Raw genomic sequence first — 26,451 nt, 5'->3', positions numbered from 1 at the left:
AGGTAACTATTCTAATTTACTTTTCAGGTTATATGACATTTCCATGTTTATGTAATTACTCGTAGATTGGTTTATAATTTTCGTTTTAGGTCAGAAATTTACATGGAGAAGTAATATATATCCGATAATTTCGTTGGCACAAGAAGTAATTGCTCGTTGATACTTTTCTGTTTCCCGTTGGAGTTAACAAATTTCCATCTAGAAGTTATTGCTCGCTGTTACATTTCTGATATCCGTTTCCGGTTTGAAATTTCAAATCTAGGGGTAATAACTCGTTGAAACGTTCCGTTTCCGGGGTAAAATGTCGATGAAGAAGACACTATAATGCCGCTGAATCCGTTGCTAGGAGACGAGTCTATTGTGGTTTTAATGTTTTTGCCACTAGACTGTCGGTTAATACATTGCTAGGAGACGAGTAAATTGTGGGTATTTATGATTCTTGACACTAGCATATCGCTGAATCCGTTGCTATGAGACGAGTCTTTTGTGGGTGTTAATAATTCTTGATATAAGCATGCCGCTGATTCCGTTGCTAGAAGACGAGTCTATTGTGGGTATTGATGATTTTTGACACTAGAATGCCGCTGAATCCGTTGCTAGGAGACGAGTCTATTGTGGGTGTTAATGATTTTGACAGTAGAATTGCCGCTGAATCCGTTGCTAGCAGACGAGTCTTTTGTTGGCATTTGTGATATTTCACATTAGAATGCCGCTTAATCCGTTGCAAGGAGACGAGCCTTTGTTGGCGTTAATGATATTTTTACACTAGAATGCCGCGTAATCCGTTGCTTGGAAACGGGTCCTTTGTGGGCATTTATCATTTTTGACATTCGAATACAGCATAAGCCGTTGCTAGATGACGGGTCCTTTAAGGGCCTTTATGATGCTAGACACTAGAATACCGCTTCAACCGTTGCTTTTTGACGGGCCTTTGTCGTCAATAATCATTCTTGACCGTATAATTTCACTTAAGCTTTTGCTAGAATCATCTCTCCTCTTGAACATATTATACAATTCGAATCACAGAAATCATATCTTTGGACCATTTTTTTTCAGAACCTTAAAAACTATTCAGTCAATTAAATTCGATAACAAACACTGACATACATTGGGGAAATTAACCATGTGGGTTTTTTTTTTAAATAATTGCATTGTTTTCCAATTTGATGCAAATTCAACGGTATGAAAAGACTTATAGGGTCTTTTTTAAATTGTAGAGGGCAGTATATGACCTGTTTGTGACAAAGAGTATACCGTATTCTTAATGATATCAAAACATACAGAACACACACAACCCAGAAGGACCATTGATTCAGATAAGTTATTTCCAAGTTTCAATTTTTAAGTCAACATCACAATACATCATAATATTGTTTTAGTTTTCAAAACATTTTTTTTATTATCAACACTATTATTGATGTCATCGATTATGTTTATACACTGTTTGCATTCCTGAATTCGTTGTTGTCAAAGATTACACGAATAAAAGCATTGATAAATGTGGCTAAAATATTTAACAACGGTGTAAGTATGTGACATTGTTACACGAGATTTTCAATTGAATCAAACCCATTTTCAATAGGAAGGAAGTGTATTCGGAAGTTTCTGGGAACTTCGCTGTGACACCACTTAAGGGTCTCATATAACGCTTGAAACCAGACTGATTTACATCAAGATGCACCAACGTTCGGCAATTATTTTTACGAGAATGCATTTAATCATTTACAGCATGCACAACAGCACTTAACATTGCTGTTAACTGTTCAAAACAACTGAGACAGATTTTGAAGTAATTGCGCTTTCAAATAACCCATCTTTGTTTATTACGTTGTTTCCATGCACTCGTAATGCAATTTGGTCGTTTATTTTCATTCTGTGTTTGCGTGTTGATCTCTCAGTACACGATCGATACATTTTCTTATAAAGATTAAATTTAGCAAAACGTTTAATCAATAGTATTTTCCAAGTTAAAATGCGTTTTGCAAAAACCGTTTTATAAACGCACCGCCATTTTTTGTATAACTGATATATTTCAAAATCTCGAATAACGTAACAAGATAAAACATTAAAGCAAGATATAAACTTATATAGAGTTACTTTAATTAAGGTAAAATACACATTTCTTTTCTCAAAACCATTGTCTAATTCCAATTAAAATATGTAATGTCAGTTCATTTATAATTTTCCACTAATGTAATATTATACGCATTGCTTCTTTGTTTCAGATCAGTTATTTTCAAATATCGCGTCATTACACAGCATCATAATACAAAGTATTAATGTTTTAGTTATCACCAAAATATTTTTCCATACAAGCACCTGGAGCCTGCTTTATCGTTATCATCTACATTTCACTTATGTTAAAAAAACATTTGCCTTTTCGTATTGGTTCTACAAAACTGAGTCATGAAAAAATGGTAATTATCTCCCTCTGCCTTCCTAACATACTTACTTGAAATTCGAACTATTTGTTTCTAAATATTGTTTGTACAAATATGTCAAGATTCGTATTAGCATTATATTTCTAAATATTTCCCTTCATATTAGAACCGTTTTGCATTCGAACTACGCTGGAAGGTATTATCAGCATATCGTGTGGTGTATGCGTTTCAACAATTCTATGATTTTAATCCTTTTTTGCTATTTATAGATTGAACAAAATTAGTCCCAGAAAACGCACTTTCAAATGGATGTTTTCAATGAATGGAACTTTGGCCTTTTTAGGATCCTTTTTGTTAGGCTTTTATATGGGTAACCTATAATTAAAGTATCATGATAGGTACTTCTGGCCAACTAGATTCACCTTTTCTGTCGTATATCGAATAATTTACTAATTGAACTACTATTCGTAAACATGATACAGTGTACAACAAAAAAAACATACTGAATGACATAATCTCAAAATATAACAAATTTATATTACAGTTTTAACACAATAATTTCTGCCTAAAGTTCCTACACAAGATGTCGACATTCGGTTTGGCGTTTGTTCAAACGGAGTTAAATGTTGCAGACAAGAGTTCCAAGTATTTGAAAAGATCTACATAAAATTATCAGTGCAGTTAGTTATAGCAGCTGATCACGCATCAAGCCTTAAACTGTAAAATTTACTCTCTTTTTTTCTAAACATTTTCGAACAGAATAGTGCACGTATATTTAATTGTTGCACTTACTTGCGGTAAAGTTGGCCGTCACAACAGGATATATGAGAATAGGAAGTATTTATTGGAAAAAAATCGGTATTTTAAAATTCAAGTAGAATTATCTTTATATGAACTCAAATTTAAATGGAATTTACTGAACAGGTACAGGGATGTCCATTGTTTTCGTCGACAGCTGAATCGTGTTAAAATATTAACCGATGTCATGTCTCATAATATTACAACTGTTTTTTAAAGATATCTACATGAAACTTATTTTATGATTATGGTACTTATGTCAATTTACATGCGCATTTGTAGCGAATACTTCACTGAATTATAGCATATTTTGTCTGGAAAGCCTATGTATAGCTGACCAATATAAACATTGTAGTCAGTAATTTACAGTAAAACATAGTTTTATCCATTTTATGCCACGGTAGCTACATTAAGGATATTAATGTGATAGTGTTTAATATTGCTTAAAGTAAGAAGCATTAATGACTACGTATTCCATTGTTAACAACATAAAAACAAAAATAAAAATAAATGTTTCTAATATCTAATTTCGGCAATCTCATACTTTACCCAGCCCGGATGTAAACGAAATTAATTAACACATGAACAGAAATGTAATAAAATGTGCAGATAACAGTATTAAAAATACTGAAGCACTTATATATATATAAATAGAAAAATATTTGCATTCATAATTAACAAACGATTCCTACGAAGAAATGATAAAATAGTAACATAAAGAAAGTGTATAAAATGTATCAGTATACTTTTTTATCAAAGATTGCATCATAATATAGATATATTATGGCTCGTTAGTCTCTTGTGTACTTTCAAGTTAGTTTGTTCCAACCTTATCACATTTCAACCTTTATTTATATACGTTTTAGGCATGATTGTTTTGCTAATCGTAACTTCAGCACCTTCAGTGCTTTGATTTGTCAAATAAAAAAAGGCATTTAGCTTTAGACTGTAGTTAAACAAGAGAACCACCATATATCCCCTTTGCCGCAATATAAGTGGGTTCATTTGTTTATAGATTACCTTTTCATGACCTTCATTTATAACAAATCAATCTTTGGCACTGGGGAGGTTGACAGTATTGCTCGTGACCAGAATGTAAATAACAGCCTCAGTAATGCGTTTCGGAAGGAAAACATCAAACGTTTGACGTTTGACGTATATCATACCGCTTAGAAATCACTCTACTCGAGTAAGTTTTAAAGGAATGGAATCTCTTATTAAAAGAACGGTGGAATATTAAGATATATGCACGTTTTTTTTTAAATATCTTACTTCGTTTCATCTTTATTTCCTTCCGCAGCCAAATTGTTCTCATTGGAAATTATATTGCAGCATTATTTCCATGTGGAAAAACGATAACTTTTTTTGCTTGAGAAACGTAATTCAATATACACCACTATTTTGTTCCGTAAGAATGGCTCGAAATTGACATCTATACAGATATTGACCAGCGAGCGATTCGGTTAATATAATTTTCTGCTTGTGGATATCTGATTTATCTTTTACGGTTCATAGTCAACACTTGTTGTGTTATATGACAATATTGATTCTATATCCAAATTCATCATGAACACGACAAATTTCATAATAAGCAAAATATATTCAAGACTGGCCAATAATAGTCTTCATTAAATGTCGTTAAAGCCTTAATAAAGCCCGATACTTCCTTACCAGAGAAGTGATTTGTATTCAACTCTTTAGGAATGATTTGAAAATTTTGTCTACTTTTGAAAATAGAACATTAATTATAAAGTTGCCAAGAGATGACAGCCTTGCACTAATATTGAACACCATAGCGTGATTAAACAAACATTAATGTCTTTATTGCCCATTTTCTTAAAATGACCTCCATCTCCAAATGTCATAAAAGGGTCATAGGTGTATTTTAAACACATATTTCGATATAAATTAATACATTTAAATTATGTTTGTATGTAAAAATTTCTGCGAATAGCTACAGAAACAAGCTCAGTAGCAAAAGGTTTAAACATAAGCCCGGTTTAATGGCACTGGGTAAATGCCAAAGACATATAACATAAAATCACAAACAAGAAACATGGAAGAACAGCACAAAACTCCACAAGCAGCACAGTGCATACATACTATATATAAAAACTAGGTATGTATATCAAGGATTGTTAGATACCGCCTTGGAACGGTCAGTAAAATGTAAATTTACTGGGGGTTTAAATCAGTTTAAGTGCACAAACCTCACTCTTATCCCAACAATCCTATATAAAGATAAAACGCAAAAGGTAAATCTTATCAAAGTATGCATTAACTTGAGGTAAACATACAGTCAATGTATATACCTTTGGACATATAGTATGTGCTTCTTTGATTCAGAGCAATACTGTTTCAGGTAAATGTTGTTTCGAGAATAGCACAGGTTGTTTACGATGTCGGCTCATGTTTACTACTTTGTTATGAATTTCAACAATATTTTTACCATATCAAGTCCGATTTTCTACCTCGATGATTTGTTTACAGTCATTATCTATAACATCCATATAAAAAAATTCTGGCCGCATCACTGAATCATATTTCAATCCAACCACCAAAGAATATATATATATATATACAATGTTGCCACACACGCATTAAGAGAGGCGGAGTTATTAATGTATTGCATCTCTTCTTCTTCTTCTTTGTCTTCATCATCATCATCATCATCATCATCATCATCATCTTCTTCTTCTTCTTCTTCTTCTTCTTCTTCTTCTTCTTCTTCTTCTTCTTCTTCTTCTTCTTCTTCTTCTTCTTCTTCTTCTTCTTCTTCTTCTTCAGTCGGATTGTTAGCGTTATTTAAAGGTACATTGATATATTCCAATGGCATATGCTTTCAGCAAAATATGTGTCAGGAAATTTTATTATGAGAACGTTTTCGTATACAATTAGCGCAAAAGGACAGTTTGAATGACAGTTTTTGTCATTATATGGGCCTCTTCAAGGCATCATTAATTATTTTAACATACTTCCTACTTTGTTTTTGGGGATCTGAAGTTTAGGTGTACAATATGACAAATTATGACAACGTGTAATATCAGATGAATTAATAGTAATTAACTGAAATGCACTTAATGTTTGTATTTGCATAACGTGACTTCGAGAAGCATTTCTTGGGAATAAAAGAAGCCATTTGTAAAATTTCCCATATCTTGTCATTTATAAAATTTATGAAGCATCTTATCGTTTTGTTTTAATTTCCTTGTGGGTTTTCATGACAGTTTACTTCTTCAATTTTTGTTGAATGGATCAATATAACATACCGTCTGTTTTACATGCTTTGGTATTAAGGTAGTTGATATATGACGTAATGGTTGATAGCTTTTAGTATTTACCCCTCAACTTCCCTTCCGTAAACGAACGGTCTTTCGGCAATTGCGAGTATCAACTGATGAACGCAACATCTTTCGTATGCTCGGCTCGCGAATAATCGCGTATAAATATACATGTACATTCAAAGTTGTTGATCTTGTTAATGTTTTTATGTGTCAGCAGGCCACATAAAACATATTGAAAAGTGCTTCAGACTCCACACACTTTAACCATCCAAACTGCGTTCATACCTCGACAATGACATCATTTACGCAATTAATTCTTTATATAAACATCCGATGATACTAGGTATACAGGTTTTATTTAATAATAAACTATACCCCTATGTTAAATAATTATTCGATAAAGTATGTAAGCATTCCTCAGGTACATTGTTTAAAGAAGCATAAGCTGCAGTGGTAATGTAACCTTATATAACAACGTTTCTGATATTGTTCAAAAATCATGTTATAAGCTAAGATATGAAATAAATTATAGATTTATAACAATTTAGTAAAAAGAAGAAAAAAACAATTGTTCGTCTGCAGCAGGATTCCTACCCGATACAATTGGCCTGCACTCGGGATTAGCAGTCACTGCGACATGGTAGACATATACTTTCAGAGGCTTTAATGAGACGTTTATACAGCATGTATAATTACTGAGAGAGTTGTCATCACTAAGTTGTTCATTGTTATTATTACGGCGAAGTTGATGTATTTTAGAATAAAGCTTTCATATGTGCCTATGACACTTCGTTATCAGGAATGACAGGCATTCAGGAAGCATTAATCAACTAAGTTCGTTAATATAAACTAACACAGTGGCAATATCAGAGAGATAGATTTATATTTCTCTTTCATTCCTTAAGCAAAACCTAAAGCACAACATGAAGATAGCAACGAGAACAATTATATCATATTTCAAAACATTGAAATAATCTATCAGTTATATATACAAAGCCTATACGTAGTTATTTCAAGAAAACACAAAAGTAAATAATATATATTACCATAATAATCAAAGGATAAAAGAAAAAAGAGTAAGCGAAAAATAAAAGTATTCAAGCTATCAAAATAGTTATTGCATATTGGTAAATACATCAAATCAACCTTCATGCAGATCCTGCCAGATAAACGAAATAACTACTTAAACACAGAGAGAATGATAAAAAAATCTTTTTTTACACTTAGCGTTATAAACTATTATTTGTAAATGCTACAAATGATATTAGCTAAATATACGTGTCTTGATAATAATCTTTCCATGCTTATAATTGAATAATGCAATGATTGATCGAACATCCACTAGCAAATCACCAAATATTATTATGTCGTCATTAACAGTGAGTCATCGCACACTTTAAATCTAACAGGTCATAAGGCAGGGTAAAACTGAAGTCTATGCAGGTAATTGACAATAAAGAGCAAACAACGCACATTAGTATGCGACACAGAGGAAATAGTTGAGCGTGTCTCCTTGAAACTATCTATAAAGATGTGCCAGTTTTACCCTTATAACATTTTAAACAATAGGGCGTCAACCTATTTGGTCAGTTTACTTTGCTGTGGTGGTGCTTTAGCGTAAACGCCAGGAATTGCAAGTGCAGCTTGGTGGGAATGTCTCCGTCTGTTGATAATCCATAAATGTATATATTGATATATAAATTTCTGGAGTGTTTCCCATGTCCCTGTTGGACATAGAGTCCGTATCACTTTTTCTGGCCAGTTGCTGCAAAGAATATTTAGCACTAAAATGTGTGCTCTTTCCACTTCAGTAAATCTGAGGACAAAATGTTTGACCAGAGCTCGTTGCCATACAGACACTTTACAACTACAGATGTATAAATTGGGTTTGACGCATAAAATGTAAACAGTGCACACCATGAGTTTCTTTCGGCAATGTTGGGCATGCTCATCCATTTTCGAGGTAAATGACACAAGTAGTCTTCAAGAGTACATTTGAGGGGTAACTTAGTAGTGATGTGGAGTCAGGTTTACATTTTTTGATTAGTTTGTATATGATACCAGATTACCAAACTGTATGACAAATGCCTTCCTGCTGTCCAACTCTACATAAAACATAGGCCGATGCTCACGGGCTAAATTTTCAAAAAAAGGCATAAAGTCATAGAACAACCGAAACCTTCTTTCATCGAACGAGCAGGATCTGCTTGTATATGGCGAGATAAACTCTTGCAAGCGTACGACTAGTAGACAAACAGCTCTGCTCACAATTTGTTTGTTGCGTCTTCGTCAAATGTTTTGTCTAAATGCTGTCTGTCAGCATAGTTTCCTCTGGATAATAGAAGGGCATACTGTCAAATTATATTTCACAGAACTTTTCCTTGCAACCGGAGAATGCCCAAAGAACGAAGTAAACGTTAAATTGTACTGATTGCAGACACTGATTGGTTCTTGTCATAAAGTAGTCAGCCGAAAAGTATTTAAGTGTCTGTTTGGAGAAACCACGAAATGTTCACCTGGCGGGGATAGATTCTACAATCTATAGTGTAAGAGGAGAACATCTTAACCACTTGACAACTCTGACCTATTGGCGTACTTATATTTTATATCATGCTGCCAAAATGCAAAGAGTTATTAACATGTTTATGTCATAACGTATACTGCCTGTACATACCTATTACTGTATTTTACGTTGAGTCACTGACAGGTTCAATGCATATTTAATGTCAATTATAATACTGTACTTTTATATCACCGCCTTTAGCGGTTTGATATTAACTTGCGCATTTTCTTGTTTGATGTATATACTGTATTGCTTGTAGTTATCTACAACAGTCTTTCGCGATGGGTTATTTAAATGCATAGTGCTGTGCTCATGAAATATGTTGCACTGTCTCTTCCCATCCATCATCGTCCTAGGCGGTGAGTGATTTACATACGCAACGCTCCCTTATGTAATATATTTAACTGCCTCTTCACATCAATCACCTTCTTAGGCGGTGAATGATTTACATGCGAAATGTTGAAATATGTAATATGTTTAATTGCATCTTTACATTAATCCCCGTCCTAGGCGGTGAGTGATTTACATGCGCAATGCTGTAATATGTAATATGTTTAATTGCATCTTAACATTAATCACCGTCCTAGGCGTCGTTGAGTGATTAAAATGCGCAATGCTGTGTTATGTTATATATTAAAACCACTTATTCACAATAATTACGTCCTAGGCGGTGATTGATTTACATCTGCAATGCTGTGTTATGTAATATATTAAACCTCTAATTCACATTGATCACCGTCTACGGAGGTGAGTGATTTACATCTGCAATGCTCTGTTATGTAATATATTAAACTGCATCTTCACATTGATCACCGTCTAAGGCGGTGAGTGATTTACATCTGCAATGCTGTGTTATGTAATATATTAAACTGCATATTCACATTAATCACCGTCTAAGGCGGTGAGTGATTTACATCTGCAATGATGTGTTATGTAATATATCAAAATGCCTATTCACATTAATCACCGTCTAAGGCGTTGAGTGATTTACATCTGCAATGCTGTATTATGTAATATATTAAACTGCATCTTCACATTAATCACCGTCTAAGGAGGTGAGTGATTTACATCTGCAATGCTGTGTTATGTAATATATTAAACTGCATATTCACATTAATCACCGTCTAAGGCGGTGAGTGATTTACATCTGCAATACTGTGTTATGTAATATATTAAACTGCATATTCACATTAATCACCGTCTAAGGAGGTGAGTGATTTACATCTGCAATGCTGTGTTATGTAATATATTAAACTGCATCTTCACATTGATCACCGTCTAAGGCGGTGAATGATTTACATCTGCAATGCTGTGTTAGGTAATATATTAAACTGCATCTTTACATTGATCACCGTCTAAGGAGGTGTGTGATTTTCATCTGCAATGCTGTGTTATGTAATTTATTAAACTGCATCTTCACATTGATCACCGTCTAAGGAGGTGATGGATTTTCATCTGCAATGCTATGTTATGTAAAATATTAAACTGCCTATTCACATTAATCACCGTCGTAGGCGGTGAGTGATTTACATCTGCAATGATGTGTTATGTAATATATAAAACTGCATCTTCACATTAATCATCGTCTAAGGCGGTGAGTGATTTACATATGCAATGCTGTGTTATGTAATATATCAAAATGCCTATTCACATTAATCACCGTCTAAGGCGGTGAGTGATTTACATACATAATGCATATTCACATTAATCACCGTCTAAGGGGGTGAGTGATTTACATCTGCTTCTTGTCATAAAGTAGTCAGCCGAAAAGTATTTCAGTATCTGTTTGGAGAAACCACGAGATGTTCACCTGGTGGGAATAGATTCTAAAATCTATAGTGTAAGAGGAGAACATCTTAACCACTTGACAACTCTGACCTATTGGCGTACTTATATTTTATATCATGCTGCCAAAATGCAAACATGTTTATGTCATAACGTATACTGCCTGTACATACCTATTACTGTATTTTACGTTGAGTCACTGACAGTTTCAATGCATATTTAATGTCAATTATAATACTGTACTTTTATATCACCGCCTTTAGCGGTTTGATATTAACTTGCACATTTTCTTGTTTGATGTATATACTGTATTGCTTGTAGTTATCTACAACAGTCTTTCGCGATGGGTTATTTAAATGCATAGTGCTGTGCTCATGAAATATGTTGCACTGTCTCTTCCCATCCATCATCGTCCTAGGCGGTGAGTGATTTACATACGCAACGCTCCCTTATGTAATATATTTAACTGCCTCTTCACATCAATCACCTTCTTAGGCGGTGAATGATTTACATGCGAAATGTTGTAATATGTAATATGTTTAATTGCATCTTTACATTAATCCCCGTCTAAGGAGGTGAGTGATTTATATCTGCAATGCTGTGTTATGTAATATATTAAACTGCATCTTCCCATTAATCACCGTCTACGAAGGTGAGAGATTTTCATCTGCAATGCTGTGTTATGTAATATATTAAACTGCCTATTCACATTAATCACCGTCTAAGGCGGTGAGTGATTTTCATCTGCAATGCTGTGTTATGTAATTTATTAAACTGCATCCTCACATTGATCACCGTCTAAGGCGGTGAGTGATTTACATCAGCAATTCTGTGATATGTAATATATTAAACTGCATATTCACATTAATCACCGTCTAAGGCGGTGAGTGATTTACATCTGCAATGCTGTGTTATGTAATATATAAAACTGCATCTTCACATTAATCACCGTCTAAGGCGGTGAGTGATTTACATCTGCAATGCTGTGTTATGTAATATATTAAACTGCATCTTTACATTGATCACCGTCTAAGGAGGTGTGTGATTTTCATCTGCAATGCTGTGTTATGTAATATATTAAACTGCATCTTCACAATAATCAACGTCTACGTGGTGAGAGATTTTCATCTGCAATGCTGTGTTATGTAATATATTAAACTGCCTATTCACATTAATCACCGTCTAAGGCGGTGAGTGATTTACATCTGCAATGCTGTGTTATATAATATATAAAAACTGCATCTTCACATTAATCACCGTCTAAGGCGGTAAGTGATTTACATCTGCAATGCTGTGTTATGTAATATATCATAATACCTATTCACATTAATCACCGTCTAAGGCGTTGAGTGATTTACATCTGCAATGCTGTATTATGTAATATATTAAACTGCATCTTCACATTAATCACCGTCTAAGGAGGTGAGTGATTTACATCTGCAATGCTGTGTTATGTAATATATTAAACTGCATATTCACATTAATCACCGTCTAAGGCGGTGAGTGATTTACATCTGCAATGCTGTGTTATGTAATATATTAAACTGCATCTTCACATTAATCACCGTCTAAGGCGGTGAGTGATTTACATCTGCAATGCTGTGTTATGTAATATATTAAACTGCATCTTTACATTGATCACCGTCTAAGGAGGTGTGTGATTTTCATCTGCAATGCTGTGTTATGTAATATATTAAACTGCATCTTCACATTAATCAACGTCTACGTGGTGAGAGATTTTCATCTGCAATGCTGTGTTATGTAATATATTAAACTGCATCTTCACATTAATCACCGTCTAAGGCGTTGAGTGATTTACATCTGCAATGCTGTGTTATGTAATATATTAAACTGCATCTTCACATTGATCACCATCTAAAGCGGTGAGTGACTTACATCTGCAATGCTGTGTTATGTAATATATTAAACTGCATCTTTACATTAATCACCGTCTAAGGAGGTGAGTGATTTTGCTCTGCAATGCTGTGTTATGTAATATATTAAACCTCTTATTCACAATAATAACGTCCTAGGCTGTGAGTGATTTACATCTGCAATGCTGTGTTATGTAATATATTAAACTGCATCTTCACATTGATCACCGTCTAAGGAGGTGAGTGATTTACATCTGCAATGCTGTTTAATGTTATATATTTAACTGCCTATTCACATTAATCACCGTCTAAGGCACAATGCTATGTTTATGTAGTATATCAAAATGCCTCTTTATATTATTCACCGTCTTAGGAGGTGAATGATTTACATGCGTAATATTATGTTGATGTAATATATTAAAATGACCTTTCAAATCTGTCACCGTTTAAGGCGGTGAGTGACTTACTTGCGCAATGTTGAGTGTTTATAATATATAACACTGCCTCTTTATATCAATCACAATTTCCATGGTGAGTAATTAACATATGCAATAGCTCGTTTTATATAATATTTTAAACTTTCTCATCATATCTATAATGGTCGTTCATGGTCTGCGATTTACATGCATAATGTCTCTCTGTGTAATATATTGAGGATCACAAATCAGTGCTTATTTTGTAATGTATTTATTAAACGATTTTTAATTCGATACAAAAACATAAATTTTAGATTATTTCATATAGCATTATTCATTTGCGGTCAAAATCTAGGTCAATATTTATTCAAAACACATTATCGTAGCCTAGTGTGCAAACTTAAATTGTTTCTTATAATGTTTTCTCATCTGTAGGAATGAAAAAGTCCCACATAAAAAAATCGTTTGATTCAAAATGATAAACATAAAACATGTCTCAAATGTTGTCAATTGTGTCACTTAAGAACAACAAAAATACAAACTTCAATCCATGTCAATTAACCGAATCTGTAACTAGCGCAATGCCATAACTGCGTGACGTAATCTGTTATCATGCGAGTGTGTACATGCCATTTAGCAGTTGACGTTTGATAAGGCCGTTAGTCAGTATCACTGTCGCTTTTTATGGTTGGAAATCGCGATCTAGCTGGTGGATTATCACACTGATTTTGTCATTTTGATGGATGTGCATTTTGAGTTTTTACCTCCATAATTTGGAGTTCCAGAAACAGTAAAATTTGATGTGTTATCAGTGACTGTGTAAACATTTAGAACATGGTTAACTGTCTAGACTGATCATTCGCTGGAGTTCAAGGTGATGGATTTTATCTTGTGTTGATTGTATGTGGCTTAAGCTGTTAATAAATTTAATGTGCTTTTGTCCTGATATTTGCATAACCTGATTCGCCTGAACATGTTTGTCATTTAATTTCTGTGAAGTGTTTTCTGATGCTGTCATTAAAGAGTCGTTTGATTTTGGATTAAGCCCAGCCTTCTTTAAACCCTTAGACGACTTCGCCTTCTGTGTTTACCATGTACAAAGCTCCAAAGCCACGGAAAGCATCTTAGCAAACAACATCAGTCCCTTTGCCATCTATTGATACTTTTTGTCGACAAAAATAGTTTCACAAGTCATGTATGTAAAATATTTCATGTGTTGTAGTCCTTTTAACTCCGGTGACATATGTTTTTGTTAATCATGATACTGCATGCTCTTTTATATTCAGATGAATATGAATGACGTCATTTTAAATATTATATTTCGTCTACAATCTGCATAAAATATTGTATTTCCAAGCGCAATTTCGTTCTTTGAAACGTGCTTAGGAACAAACAAACCTTTGTGAAAGCTTTTATTATTTACAGTTTGTCACAGTGAACTAAAGTACCTTAAATGTTTAATCATGTTGCATCATTAAGAAAGATTGTATCTTATATAACTTGGACTCCGTGTCTCTAAACACTTAAAGGATAATATCAATTTGAAACATGATGTAGGGTACTTTTGGAAATTGTTCAATTTCCCGACACATTGTAGTTGAAAGGATACTCCTTCAGAAGCGCAAACTAAAATAAAACGTAAAATAAAACTACAGGGCCAAGTGCAGTTGTCGAATTATTCCAAATAAACCATGTTGAAAGGCACAACACAAGAGCTCAACTGGCAATGAACTATAGACACAAACATATAAATAGCACATGCATAATTACAAAGCCCATAGACAGACCACAATCGCATCAATACAGTTGAATCTATCAATGACAAATACTGTTTTTATAATATTAAGACACATTCAAAGATCCGAAGGACAACGTAATGACATACAACAGTTCAGCAAATTGTATAATGGTTGACTCAGTCAGATCCACCTGCACTTTGATTGATGGTGAATGAAATAATACGTCCACACTCAGGCTATCACTTTGACATACCTGGCATTTGCAAACATTATAAGTTTAAATGTGAATCAATGATCATCAATGCGATTTAAATGAGGATCTAAATTGACAATGATTCAAACATTAATGGACCTTCAAGTTAATATGTAATAAAAGTATACGCAAATATTGTATTTCATCGTTTTATCGTTGTAATTAATAGAATATCGGTTTAACCTATGACCTTCAAACTAAGCATACCTAAGGCCCCGATTTCTCGGAAAATCTAAAGTATCTTATATCGCATTTAGTCAAGAAACTGACTTAACTTGATTTTACGAAAGAAAAATAGTTTGTCTTGATATTATAAGGCAGTTATCAACACTCTTAAAATTAAGAATTTTACACAAATTATACATAAGAAAACAGTAAGCTAAGATCGAATTGTTACAGATCTACTGATAAAATATGTTCTCATTGGCGTGGAGTATTTTCATATTGACAATCATGTGTTTGATATATGTACATCTTTAAAAAAAAAACTGAGATAAGAGCAAAATGTAATTTATGTGACTTTATATTCATCTTTTTACGGATACACTCTCAAAATATGATATAAATTGAACCTATTTGCAGATTGTTATTATATTAATTACTTGCTATTCACTCAATATGTTAAATTGATTAGCGTTTCTACATTATAGATAGATAAGTTGCATTTGATATTGTTTGTTCTTTATTACGACTGAAACTGGACCTTTAATTACCTATTTTGCATTTTTCATGGCAAAAAATATTAGTTTTTAAAAGGTAGTAGGTAACGGGTTCATAATCCATTTAAAAGACCTTTCAAAATAGTTAAAAAGATTACGAACAAATATTGATTCCAAAGGGATGTTGGCCTTGAAGTGCGAGTCATTATCCAAAATGTTCTCTAATTTGTTAACCAAAAAGGAAGAATTGGCACCATCTTGTCAACTGGTATATAAAAGTTGAACTAATTATGAATATAACTCAAGCGTTTGTACTTTCCAAGAAAGAAGGAGGTCCTACTTTGTGTTAGTAATTCGCAGTGATATTAGTCCGAAAAGATAAGTCAATAACAGTGTTCAACCTAAAGTGTAAATCCACTTGTGTCCTTTGGACAGTAACCAAACCTACATTTGTTCTAACCAGACCATTGTGATGAAAACTTATTTAATGTATGCGTGATTTATAGAAAGTAACAAACTATTATTGTCTTCTTGCGTTGCTTTTTTCAAAAATGTAACCAAAACGATTTCGTATAAGTGGTCTCTGGCATAGAGATAGCAACATGAAATGTAAACGAATAGTATGAATCACACAATTGTAAACTTCAGGTATTCAACAGGCAAATATATCTTAATTTTGAAGGCCTGTTGTGAACTTGCCATTTTATAGATTTTATAACGTAAGCTACGTTTTGGAAATATTTTACACATCACATTTCACGCAATCAATGTATGCGATCAATACTCTTGTAAATTTTGGTAATTTTATTTGGGATAACAGGGCATCATAATTTAACATTATTGCTAATGCTGACTTAATCTACTTTACACCGTATCGCTTGAAAAAAGCGTCAGTTAACAGTACTGATAAAAGTACCACACCAACACATTGATACAAATTATTTCGAAATAATCCTTAAAGTGGGTAAAATGTGTATCCCATTCTTGACAATTAAATAAAATGACCTGACAACAATTAATGTTTATAGGGTGAGCTAGCAATCGACAAACAACACTCGTAGGCACCAATTTCAGTGGAACCGGTATTAACTGAGACTCGTCATAGTATTTCAATATTAGTTTTTTTTAAATACCATTGAATTCAGATGAAAGCGATCGTTTGTGTTTTTACTCCGGGGCACCGGATACAGTGTTGACCGGAACATGCTCACACACCAATAAAGTCTACCACAAAGCACCAAATAGTATTATGCAGAGCATTATATTGCCAGACGCGAATAATGTGTATCAATACTGCTACTTTATTCATATATTCCATGTAAGTGTATTTAATATTGGTGGATAAAAGGCTGTTGTCTATAGAGAAATGATGCATGTATGGAATATTAAGTAGTTCATATTCTCATGATACAAACTAGCACGTCCTTAGCTATAAATTAAACACGCAGGAGTAAATTAAATAGAATGCACAGCAATGTGTTGTCAAGCTGAAAATATCGTTAAAATTATTATTATGTATTAAAACAATGGACTTTATTATTTAATATGAATCAATATAGAAATAATGTTTAAACTGTGTGTGCCTTCGAAATGATAAACTTATAAAAGTTTCTTCATATGTAAAAGGTATCATGATTTAGAGATTATTAGATTACCAAAGAGATGTCGACCAAATTTCATGCTCACCTGTTCTCATGAATCAGTTATATAGCTCAGAGTCAGTAGATGTAGGTGTAGACAAGTGCATTGCCTAACTATTGCCTATCGAAGGAGATCGGAAGCATACATTTGAAGTTTTGTAAACGCATTTTAGGTGTTAAATTATCGTGTAGCAAAGCCGCTTTTTTGGAGAATTGAGACAATATCTATTGTATATAAACATATTTTCCAGAATTATAAAGTATTGGTTGGAAGTGGTTAAGAGTAAAAATAATGTTATAAATGCTTTATATAAATGTTTGTTACTAGACTGTATCGATTGTAAATCAAATTGGTTATCAAAAGTTAAAGAATTATTGTGCAGATATGGCTATGTATATGTATGGAATGATCCCCGTTCTATTAATTGCAATTATTTAGTTGTACATTTTAAGCAGACCATGATCGACAATATCATGCAAGAATGGCATATGGATTTAGAAAATAAAATCGTTTAATCCCTATTGTATAAACATATGAAATTAAACTTTGAGTACGAACAATATTTGGACGTTAACAGAAACTCAGAAAAGAGGCGTTTAGTCGTTCAAATGAGAACTTCTACACATCGGTTAAGAAAAGGAACCGGAAGATACGGACGAAACCGTATTGAAAGACATGAAGGTGTATGCCAAGTGTGAAACTCAAATGACATTGAAGATAAGTTCCTTTTATTTCATGCATACCGGTGAAAGAGTGAAAAATATTAGTGAATGATAACTTGATCATTTCACTCTGGCTCGAGTGAAATGATAACCCTTGCTCAATTCCACTCTGTACAGACAACTCGGGACTACTTTTTCCATCTTTTAGAAGATTTGCTTCCCTTGATTTTGAAAAAATACATGTATGTCAAAAGTACATGTTTGTTGTCGTCTGTAGTGCAGTAATATATACCCATTGACCGAATCGTATTGAATTGTCACAATCAAATTATGCAATATTTTAATATAACAAACATTTTTTTGCGATTGATTATAACTATTAAAAAAGAACAAGCTTACCAATTTATGTATGAACTATTTCATGGAAAATACTGTTACAATTGGTAGGTATCGGTTGAATATTTACTTGGCCACATGTGCTAGTAATAGAGTTGATAGACCATTTCTTCCTACAAACTCTAACCGCGTACATGTATGCACAAGCATTTTGAATTTGACCAATTTCCAGTTTACATTCATCAGTTCAACAATACATTTTTCTTTTTAAAAACTTTCAAAGTTTGCGCTGCATCCCTTTCAAAAGCATCTTCGGGCACATCCTCGACATTTCCTTTGGGGTCTTCATAAACACACGGGAACGTGGCATTCACCTTTAATAGATATGAAACTAATTCGCTGTCTCAACAACAAAACATCCTTCGGCTGCACTGAGCATGAATTCACCCCGAAAAAACCCCGTACGATCCAGAGTCTGAGAGCGACAGTGACTAGATATACACTACGAAAAACACTTAACACAGACTTCCGTTGCTTTTACGAATACACACTTGTATAAGTCCATCATTATTAATTTAAATCTGTTGAAATTGTTTTTGAATGTACAAAAATGTCACATGCTCAAGTTTCATTGAATTGTATTTCTACGCGATACATTTTTTTTATTTACGAAGTGCTTTTGTTTAAATACTTGTTTTTTGTCTCATTAAATGTTAAACATGATAGGTTTCGTTGATGGAACTAGGGTTTTATCTAATAATAATTTCAATTCCAACAACCATTTTCATAAAGTGTGGAACTTTTTTTAGTGGAAGGACTGCTTGCGCGAAGAGGAGGTAACTTTGACATAGCGATTATGCCGCAGTTACTTCCCTTCGCAAAGAGGCCACTCGTGAAATAAAATACGATCTTACACTGAATTCAACAAATATCCTCTATTTCTTGTATAAATGTGCACTTTATGGAGATCTTAGACGAAGACACATTAAAACGTTTAATTGGAGAAATCCAAGTATTTTCAAAATAATTTCACTGCTTAATTCTTAAAGAAGAAAAGAACTTAATAATCGTGCTACCTATATAAAAGATGCGTATAGAATTAGAAATAACATATTAAACAACACGGTATGATATTTTTTTCTTTGCATAATATATTCAAGATGTGATGAAATATAAGGATTTGTTCTCTTGTTTTCATCTTTATGAGCTCATGCATTGCTTAATATTTAAGTATCACTTTGTTGATATGTCATATGTAGCTCGTGCATTGCTTATTGTTTAACATTTGTATGTATCTATTTTGTATATCTTTATGATGATAAACCGTAATGGTTTAAATCGAATAAATAATGTTCTGTTCTGTTCCTAACGGAACACAAAATTTCAAAAGCCCTGTTTACAGCACGGCAGTTCTTATTTTACTATTTTTACCGCGTTGCTGTGCGAACTGTTTGCCATACCCTCATTTCGTTGGAAATTCCGTTGCGATATGGATAAAAATACTGAGTATAAGGAAGCTTGTTATAGTGCACACAAGCGGTATTATAAATGTAATATTAAATTATGGTAGGTCACTGCAGCTGCTTCTATTATTAAATAAACACACTCTACCCGGTCCACAAGCAGTGCATACATGAGTGCTAGCAGCGCTTTGATTAGTGATTTTGTTTTGTCGTCGTCTTTTCCCAACAGACTGGCTAGTTATATATCGCTTTAGAGTAATAGTTTAGTACATTTATCGTTATAATTCTAAAATTATTTCACAGATATGAATGTATTGATACAATATGATGGCATATTTCTTACCCTATTTTAAACTCCATAGCATTCTCAGTGAAATTTACAAGGACCGTTTATTCTTGTGACTTCATAGATGGTAACGTATATTTAATGGGTATACGTCAGGAAAATGGCTAGCCTTGAACCTGTTTAACAAGCTACCAAACTGTTACATTTTTAAGCGATTTTCTCTGATGAATATGGGTAAATTTGTTGTTCGTTTTTTCTTTTTAATTTTGCGTATTCTGTTGGAAATAGAATGACCAGGAATGCAGCAGAGTGAGTAATGTTTACAAGCAAGGTTATTTCTATGAAGACATTTCATACGAAACAAATGTTTATTAAGATGAAACACAAAACGAAACGACATTTCAATTTCTGCAGCTTATATTATTTAATGGAATATGTGAATAAACTCTTAATGCACGGATTAAGATTATGTCTTAATGATTGTTGAAAATAAGTTCCGTCTATGGGGGAAGTCACAGACATGTTTTCGATTATGTCAATCAACAATTTCAATGTCGATTGTTTCAACTATTTTACACGGAATCTGATCGTAAATCGTGATAATACTCATGCACGTGTTTGTCTTCATTTATCCTGAATTCATGTCTCAATACAAGGTATCGAATATGAAGTAGTGTGTTTGTTCGGATCCGTCGTTAGGCTTCGTACAGACTCACAGTAGCGATATACGCCAAGTTAAACATTGAATACCCATCTAGGTAGTTTAGTTCCTCTGTCTCTAGGGTTCTTCCAGCTGTTCAATCTATGGAGAGCTGCGTCTCTTTGGTGACGTTAGTTAGGAAAAATGTTTGTGACCATTAGTTTGGTAGGGACGAAAGGTTATTAACATACTGTGTGTACCGCGACGAACATTTCAGCCATACACATATATATTTCTATCAAAATAACGTTTCCTTTGACAGCCATTGTGTTACTAGTGGCATATAAAGGTACGCTAAATTTAGTTTCACACATTTCTTTTTAATGTTAACGTCTGTTCTTTTTTGTTACGTAAGATTTTATACAAACAGAACCGGGACTAACACGCACATATAGTACCACGTACTGGCGTGTCTTGTTTCTATTACTAGTGTCCAGCAATAATCCGAGCAATTTGTATATCTAACAAAGTGGATATGTTTTTGCAATTTAAACAGGCATTTGGTACAACCACATGAACCTTAAAATATTGTAAAATTAGACGCAAAAAAGCTATGAATGTAGGTCTTTCATATTGAATCTCAACTAAATATAATTGAAACAGGAACTCCCGCATCAGATACGGGCACTCTGTCAGATAAATATCTGTGCGGTTGAAACATATTAATACCGTCACACTGTCAATTAAAACTTTGTCGTTATAGGATAAAATAATAACAAAACAGTTCTTAGCAAAAACGCAAATTAATGACATAGCTCGCCAACAATTTGTAAGTGATTTTATCAATCAAATATGTAGGCAGCATCCGCCTGATTTCAGGCCTTTAGTGTTTGATAATGTTTGTGAAGAGTAATCAAAATCCTGTAATGTAATTAGAATCATATGGAAATGGTATTACATTTAATATAGTAGACAACTCAATCGCATCCCATCTATCGACCATAAACGTAATGCACTATAAAGGCTTTTAATTTTTTCTGCTGCGTTTATTTCCGTTTGTTAACCTGACCGCAATGAAAATGAATGATGTTATGAGTTGAGGTACTTGCAAGATATGAAAATGAGCCTATTTCTTTTTTTTATTCTTTTATTCAGTATTGTGTGCGTTCTTTGCGCACAAAAAGGATATACCAATTCTGACGGTCAGGAAAATAGCGAAAACAATCAAACGTTTCCTTTAATTGAAAACACTCGTCGTAAAAGACAAACTTGCACAGAGCGACGTGTTGTTCATACAAATTTTCGGAAGTATTTCAAAACTCTGATGTCGAACTATAGCAAATACGTCCCACCTTATTATCCAAATGAAGGATACGAACGAGATGAGAGCTTTGCCCTGAGAATTCGCATGAATGCTAAAGTGCTGGTTGAAATAGACGATGTAAATGGACGGATGACTACGGTTTTGGGATTTCTTGTCGAATGGAAAGACTCGAATTTGGTATGGGTTGGAAAGAACACGTTTGTTTATTCCGTCATCCTTGACTCCGATATGATTTGGAAACCGCACATTGAGGTTGGAAATCCACAAGTTGGGAGACAATCGATGGCCGATAACATATTAGATAAAAATGTAAGTTTTTCTTTCTTTTAGAATGTGTTTGATTGTGCCATTGCATGTATGGCAAAATATTAGCCTATATTTGACCTTTAAAAGGTTTAAAATAAATCAGACTTTTTTTCTCCGAACTTTTTCCTGATCGATTTAGCTGCATGAGTTAAAGCTGTAATATTATTATTATACCCCTGGTAAATGTTCACGACCTTTGCTCAGTGCTGAAATCTTTTTAAACCTGTCGAGGGGAGCCCAGAGAATTACTAAATAAAAAAAAATATAAGTCTCATCAGAACACGCATTGACTTGAAAACAATGAAGAGTAATGAAAAAGTAACATATTAAACACATAGTAAACTGATTAACCAATTTCAAGTACTCATCGACCGGATTCAAATATTTTCTGTATACGAATTAACCAAGCCGGTGCAACAATGTTAGCTCTTAAGAGGTATGATAATGTCATTCAAGACGAGTTTCAGAACGCGAAAAATATCGAGATAGCTTGACAAGAGTCAAATGTTTAGGTCAAACAACACGTCTTTAATTATTTACACTTACCACATTGATGCATCCATACTCTGTTAAAGTATGTTAATTTTTATATTTCAGAAAAAGATTCTGCTTGACTTCAGAGGGCAAGTGACTTGGAGCTTTGTTTGGACAGTGGACACAAGGTGCAACATCGATATCACATACTTTCCCTTTGACCGGCAGCATTGTCGTATAGAGTTGGTTCTTTCAAGCGATCTTAAAAACTACATTAGTTTCCATCATGACCCTTTACAGAATGGGCTAGACAATGGAATTTGGAAACATGTTTCGACGTCAATTTACAACTTCACACATTACAAAGTCATGCAGACGCATTTCATAATAGAATATACATTCGACAGGAAATCAGTCAAACCAGTTCTTGTTTTCATAGCTCCTGCATTCATCCTTATTTCGATATTGCCTTTCGTTTTTATGATTCCAAATCACGGATCCGACAGACTAAGTATCTCCCTAACCGTGTTGTTGGCGGTGTCAGTGTACATGACTTTGGTTGTCGACAAGATTCCGGATTCCTCAGAACCGCTGCCACTCATAACAACCGTCTTTTTTGCATTGTACGCTTACAATGCCTTCATCACACTCCTCGTTATAGTTAACGGAAAGATATACCGCCTAGGCAAAAAGCGACCTGTCCCGATATGTATTCAAGATTTTGTTAATTTTTCCCGACGATGCTTCTGTATTGCTGAGAAAAACGTTTTTCTTAGTGCGTTTGAAACCGGAAATGGCCAAGAAAATTAAACTGATACAAATAATAAAGAAGCGGTACCATTACGTCTTCAAGGTCCTCAAAAAGAGATTCCAGAACATCTTCAATGTCCTCAAGAAGCGAAACCAGTACGTTTTCAATGTCTTAGAGAAGCGGTACCAGAAACTCTGCAAGGCCCTCAAGAAGCGGTACCAGTAAGTCTTCAAGGTCTTCAAGAAGCGATACCAGTAAGTCTTCAAGGCCTTCAAGAAGCGATACCAATAAGTATTCAAGGCCTTCAAGAAGCAGTACCAGTACGTCTTCAAGGTATTCAAGAAGCGGTACCAGTACGTCTTCAAGGTTTACCTTACTTAACACGTCGTTGCATCTGCATGAACTTCCCTTCTGATGGAAATAACGATGTAAATGATGCGCACATCAACATACAGCCCGAGAAAAATCGCAAATGCTCTAACATGGATATGAACGAGAAATTGCAAGAAAATGAGAATATTGTGAGAACAATTTCATGGACAAATGTTAGTTCAATAATTGATAAATGGGTGATTATTTTGCTGTATGCATTGGAGCTGGGTTATTCAGCTGTCGCCTTCTTTATTCTTTCAACAGGGTATAAAGATGAACACAAACCCTTTGAAGTTCCGACGGGTTTTCACTTCGATGAAGGATTTCTGAAATTCAAAGAAGAAACAAAGAACTATGAATGCGTTAAATGGGAATAACTCCTACATACATTTATCAGACAAATTATGGTATTTAAAAGTTGATTGCCTCAGCTCGCGGTAGCAGTGTTGTGTATAATAATTGGGGGTAGTTTTAAATTTTAAAATGAAATAAAGAACACAATTCACTTTTTATCAATTTTTACAGATAACTGTGCATTTATATACGGCTTTCTATACTAATATAAATACATGTACAACATTTTTGTATGTATACTGGTTTAAAGGTTATGCCTGGGTATTTTGTCAACTCTTTTATTGTATTGAATATTAGAAAGAAACTATATCGCTACGTTCAGGGAAACCTTATCATTATTATTCATAGCATTTATAGTTTGTATTGAGGTAAACGGCGAAGATGGTTTAAAATTTCGAAGGTAATTCGTCTGAATTTTTACTTATATGATAAATATAATATATTGTCGATAAAAAACATTGTAACCCATTATCCCAATATCATACATATCGGTTGAATAACAGTACGTAGTATCTTTGCAAAAACTTATAATAATAAATTTCTGATGAAAAAACACACTTTTATCAACAAAGCATACTTAAGATCAAATCATCCTTCCATAAGTAGATGTTCTCGATCGAACTGAATATTCTTGAAGCAAGTACACTATCTCCATCTACCTTTATTTGCATGATGGTTAACATTATAGTCGCAGTGCGGCCCCTCTAATTGTCACATGTAACTGTTGGCATGTGTGTGGAGGGGCATAGCTAAGGTACCAGCGATCGTTTGCACCTTGCTTTCGATAAACCTTCGTTGAATGAGAGGCGAAAATCTTTATTGAACTGTAATTAATAGGGATGCAAACGAATGGCAAAATTGATATTCGAATATGCGGTAATTCTTTCGATCGAATATTCGATTACCAAAATGAATGTATTTTTTCTTTATTAATAGCCGGGGCCTTTTAACCCTTCTTTGTCGTAGCCGGTATACACGACGGCCCAGATGTTATCCAATATTAGCATCTACAATTGCCCATTTCCAGAAGAAGAAAAAATCCAACAAAAAGCAATAGATTTTGACCAAACAAAAAACAAAGATCATTTCACTATCACTGCATTCATATTTGTAAACAAGGCTAAGGTTGAATGTCGTAATGCACCAACGGAGGGTCATTCTGTATGAGCAGCCTCGTTCTGGGATTGACCTCTACTAAATATATCTATGGAAAAACCTAACCTACTCGGGATTTAGTTAAATAATAAAACAAAAATAACCATGAATTTTGAATCATCTATTTACACAATGTCCTTAACCCCTATTTTATACAATTAGATTTCTAACAGGAACGTTATATAGAACATGGAAAGCAGTTTATAGCACACAACTAGCACATGTTATTCATATCATTACGGCGATTTGAGAAATATTGCACAGCTTAATAGGTAGCCATGACACCACTTTGGTGGCCATTTCTGTATATCAGTTATTGCCATGGTCATTAAAACTTACCGAAAATAATTGACACTTGTTTAATAGCCAGTTTTCTTAAAATTACAGGCACTGTTTATAGTCGAACGATATGTCCCTAATTAACATAGGACGCGTCTGGGAATAGGATTAAATATTGGTCCCAGGACACGTGTATAGTGTCATTACGTTCACACCTTTGGCATAAGGGGCCAATCGTTGTAAGAACAAGACAAGCGAATATAAACAACAACCCAGTTGTTGACAAAATTATTTTGTTTATCAAACAAAAAACATCGAATATTCGAATACCGATTTTGACATTCGAATATCAAAAGTTCGATCGAATATTCGAATATTCGTTTGCATCCCTAGTAATTATCAAACATGTGTTGGTATCTAATGTCTTTGGTAGCGGTTTAGTCCGAGCAGATGGTATGTAACACCCAATACTCCATAAGGTTTTCCCTAAACGGTTGACACAGTTCTTTCCTGTTTTTACGTTTAACTATTATCTTTATTGAAATTAATAGACTATTCATCCAGGCTTAATTCCAAATAAAAATAAATACAAAGTAGAAACGTGTGTGTTTTTCACATGAATAACCACTTTGAATGTAAATATAGGTGGTAGATAG

General features: G+C 33.8%; 1 protein-coding gene across 1 annotated transcript; it reads left to right on the top strand.

The window, feature by feature from the left end:
• The first annotated feature begins 22,104 nt into the window (after positions 1–22,104).
• LOC128210770 (acetylcholine receptor subunit alpha-1-B-like) lies at positions 22,105–23,860 on the top strand. Its single transcript, XM_052915121.1, has 3 exons — positions 22,105–22,413; positions 23,008–23,119; positions 23,661–23,860. The coding sequence occupies exons 1-3, from the start codon at positions 22,105–22,107 to the stop codon at positions 23,858–23,860; spliced, it is 621 nt and encodes a 206-aa protein (XP_052771081.1).
• Positions 23,861–26,451: the final 2,591 nt, after the last annotated feature.

The sequence above is a fragment of the Mya arenaria genome, chromosome 12 (assembly GCF_026914265.1).
Source record: "Mya arenaria isolate MELC-2E11 chromosome 12, ASM2691426v1".
NCBI lineage: Eukaryota > Metazoa > Mollusca > Bivalvia > Myida > Myidae > Mya > Mya arenaria.
The sequence above is the reverse complement of the archived record's forward strand: the minus strand, read 5'-3'. Positions and strand labels throughout refer to the sequence as shown.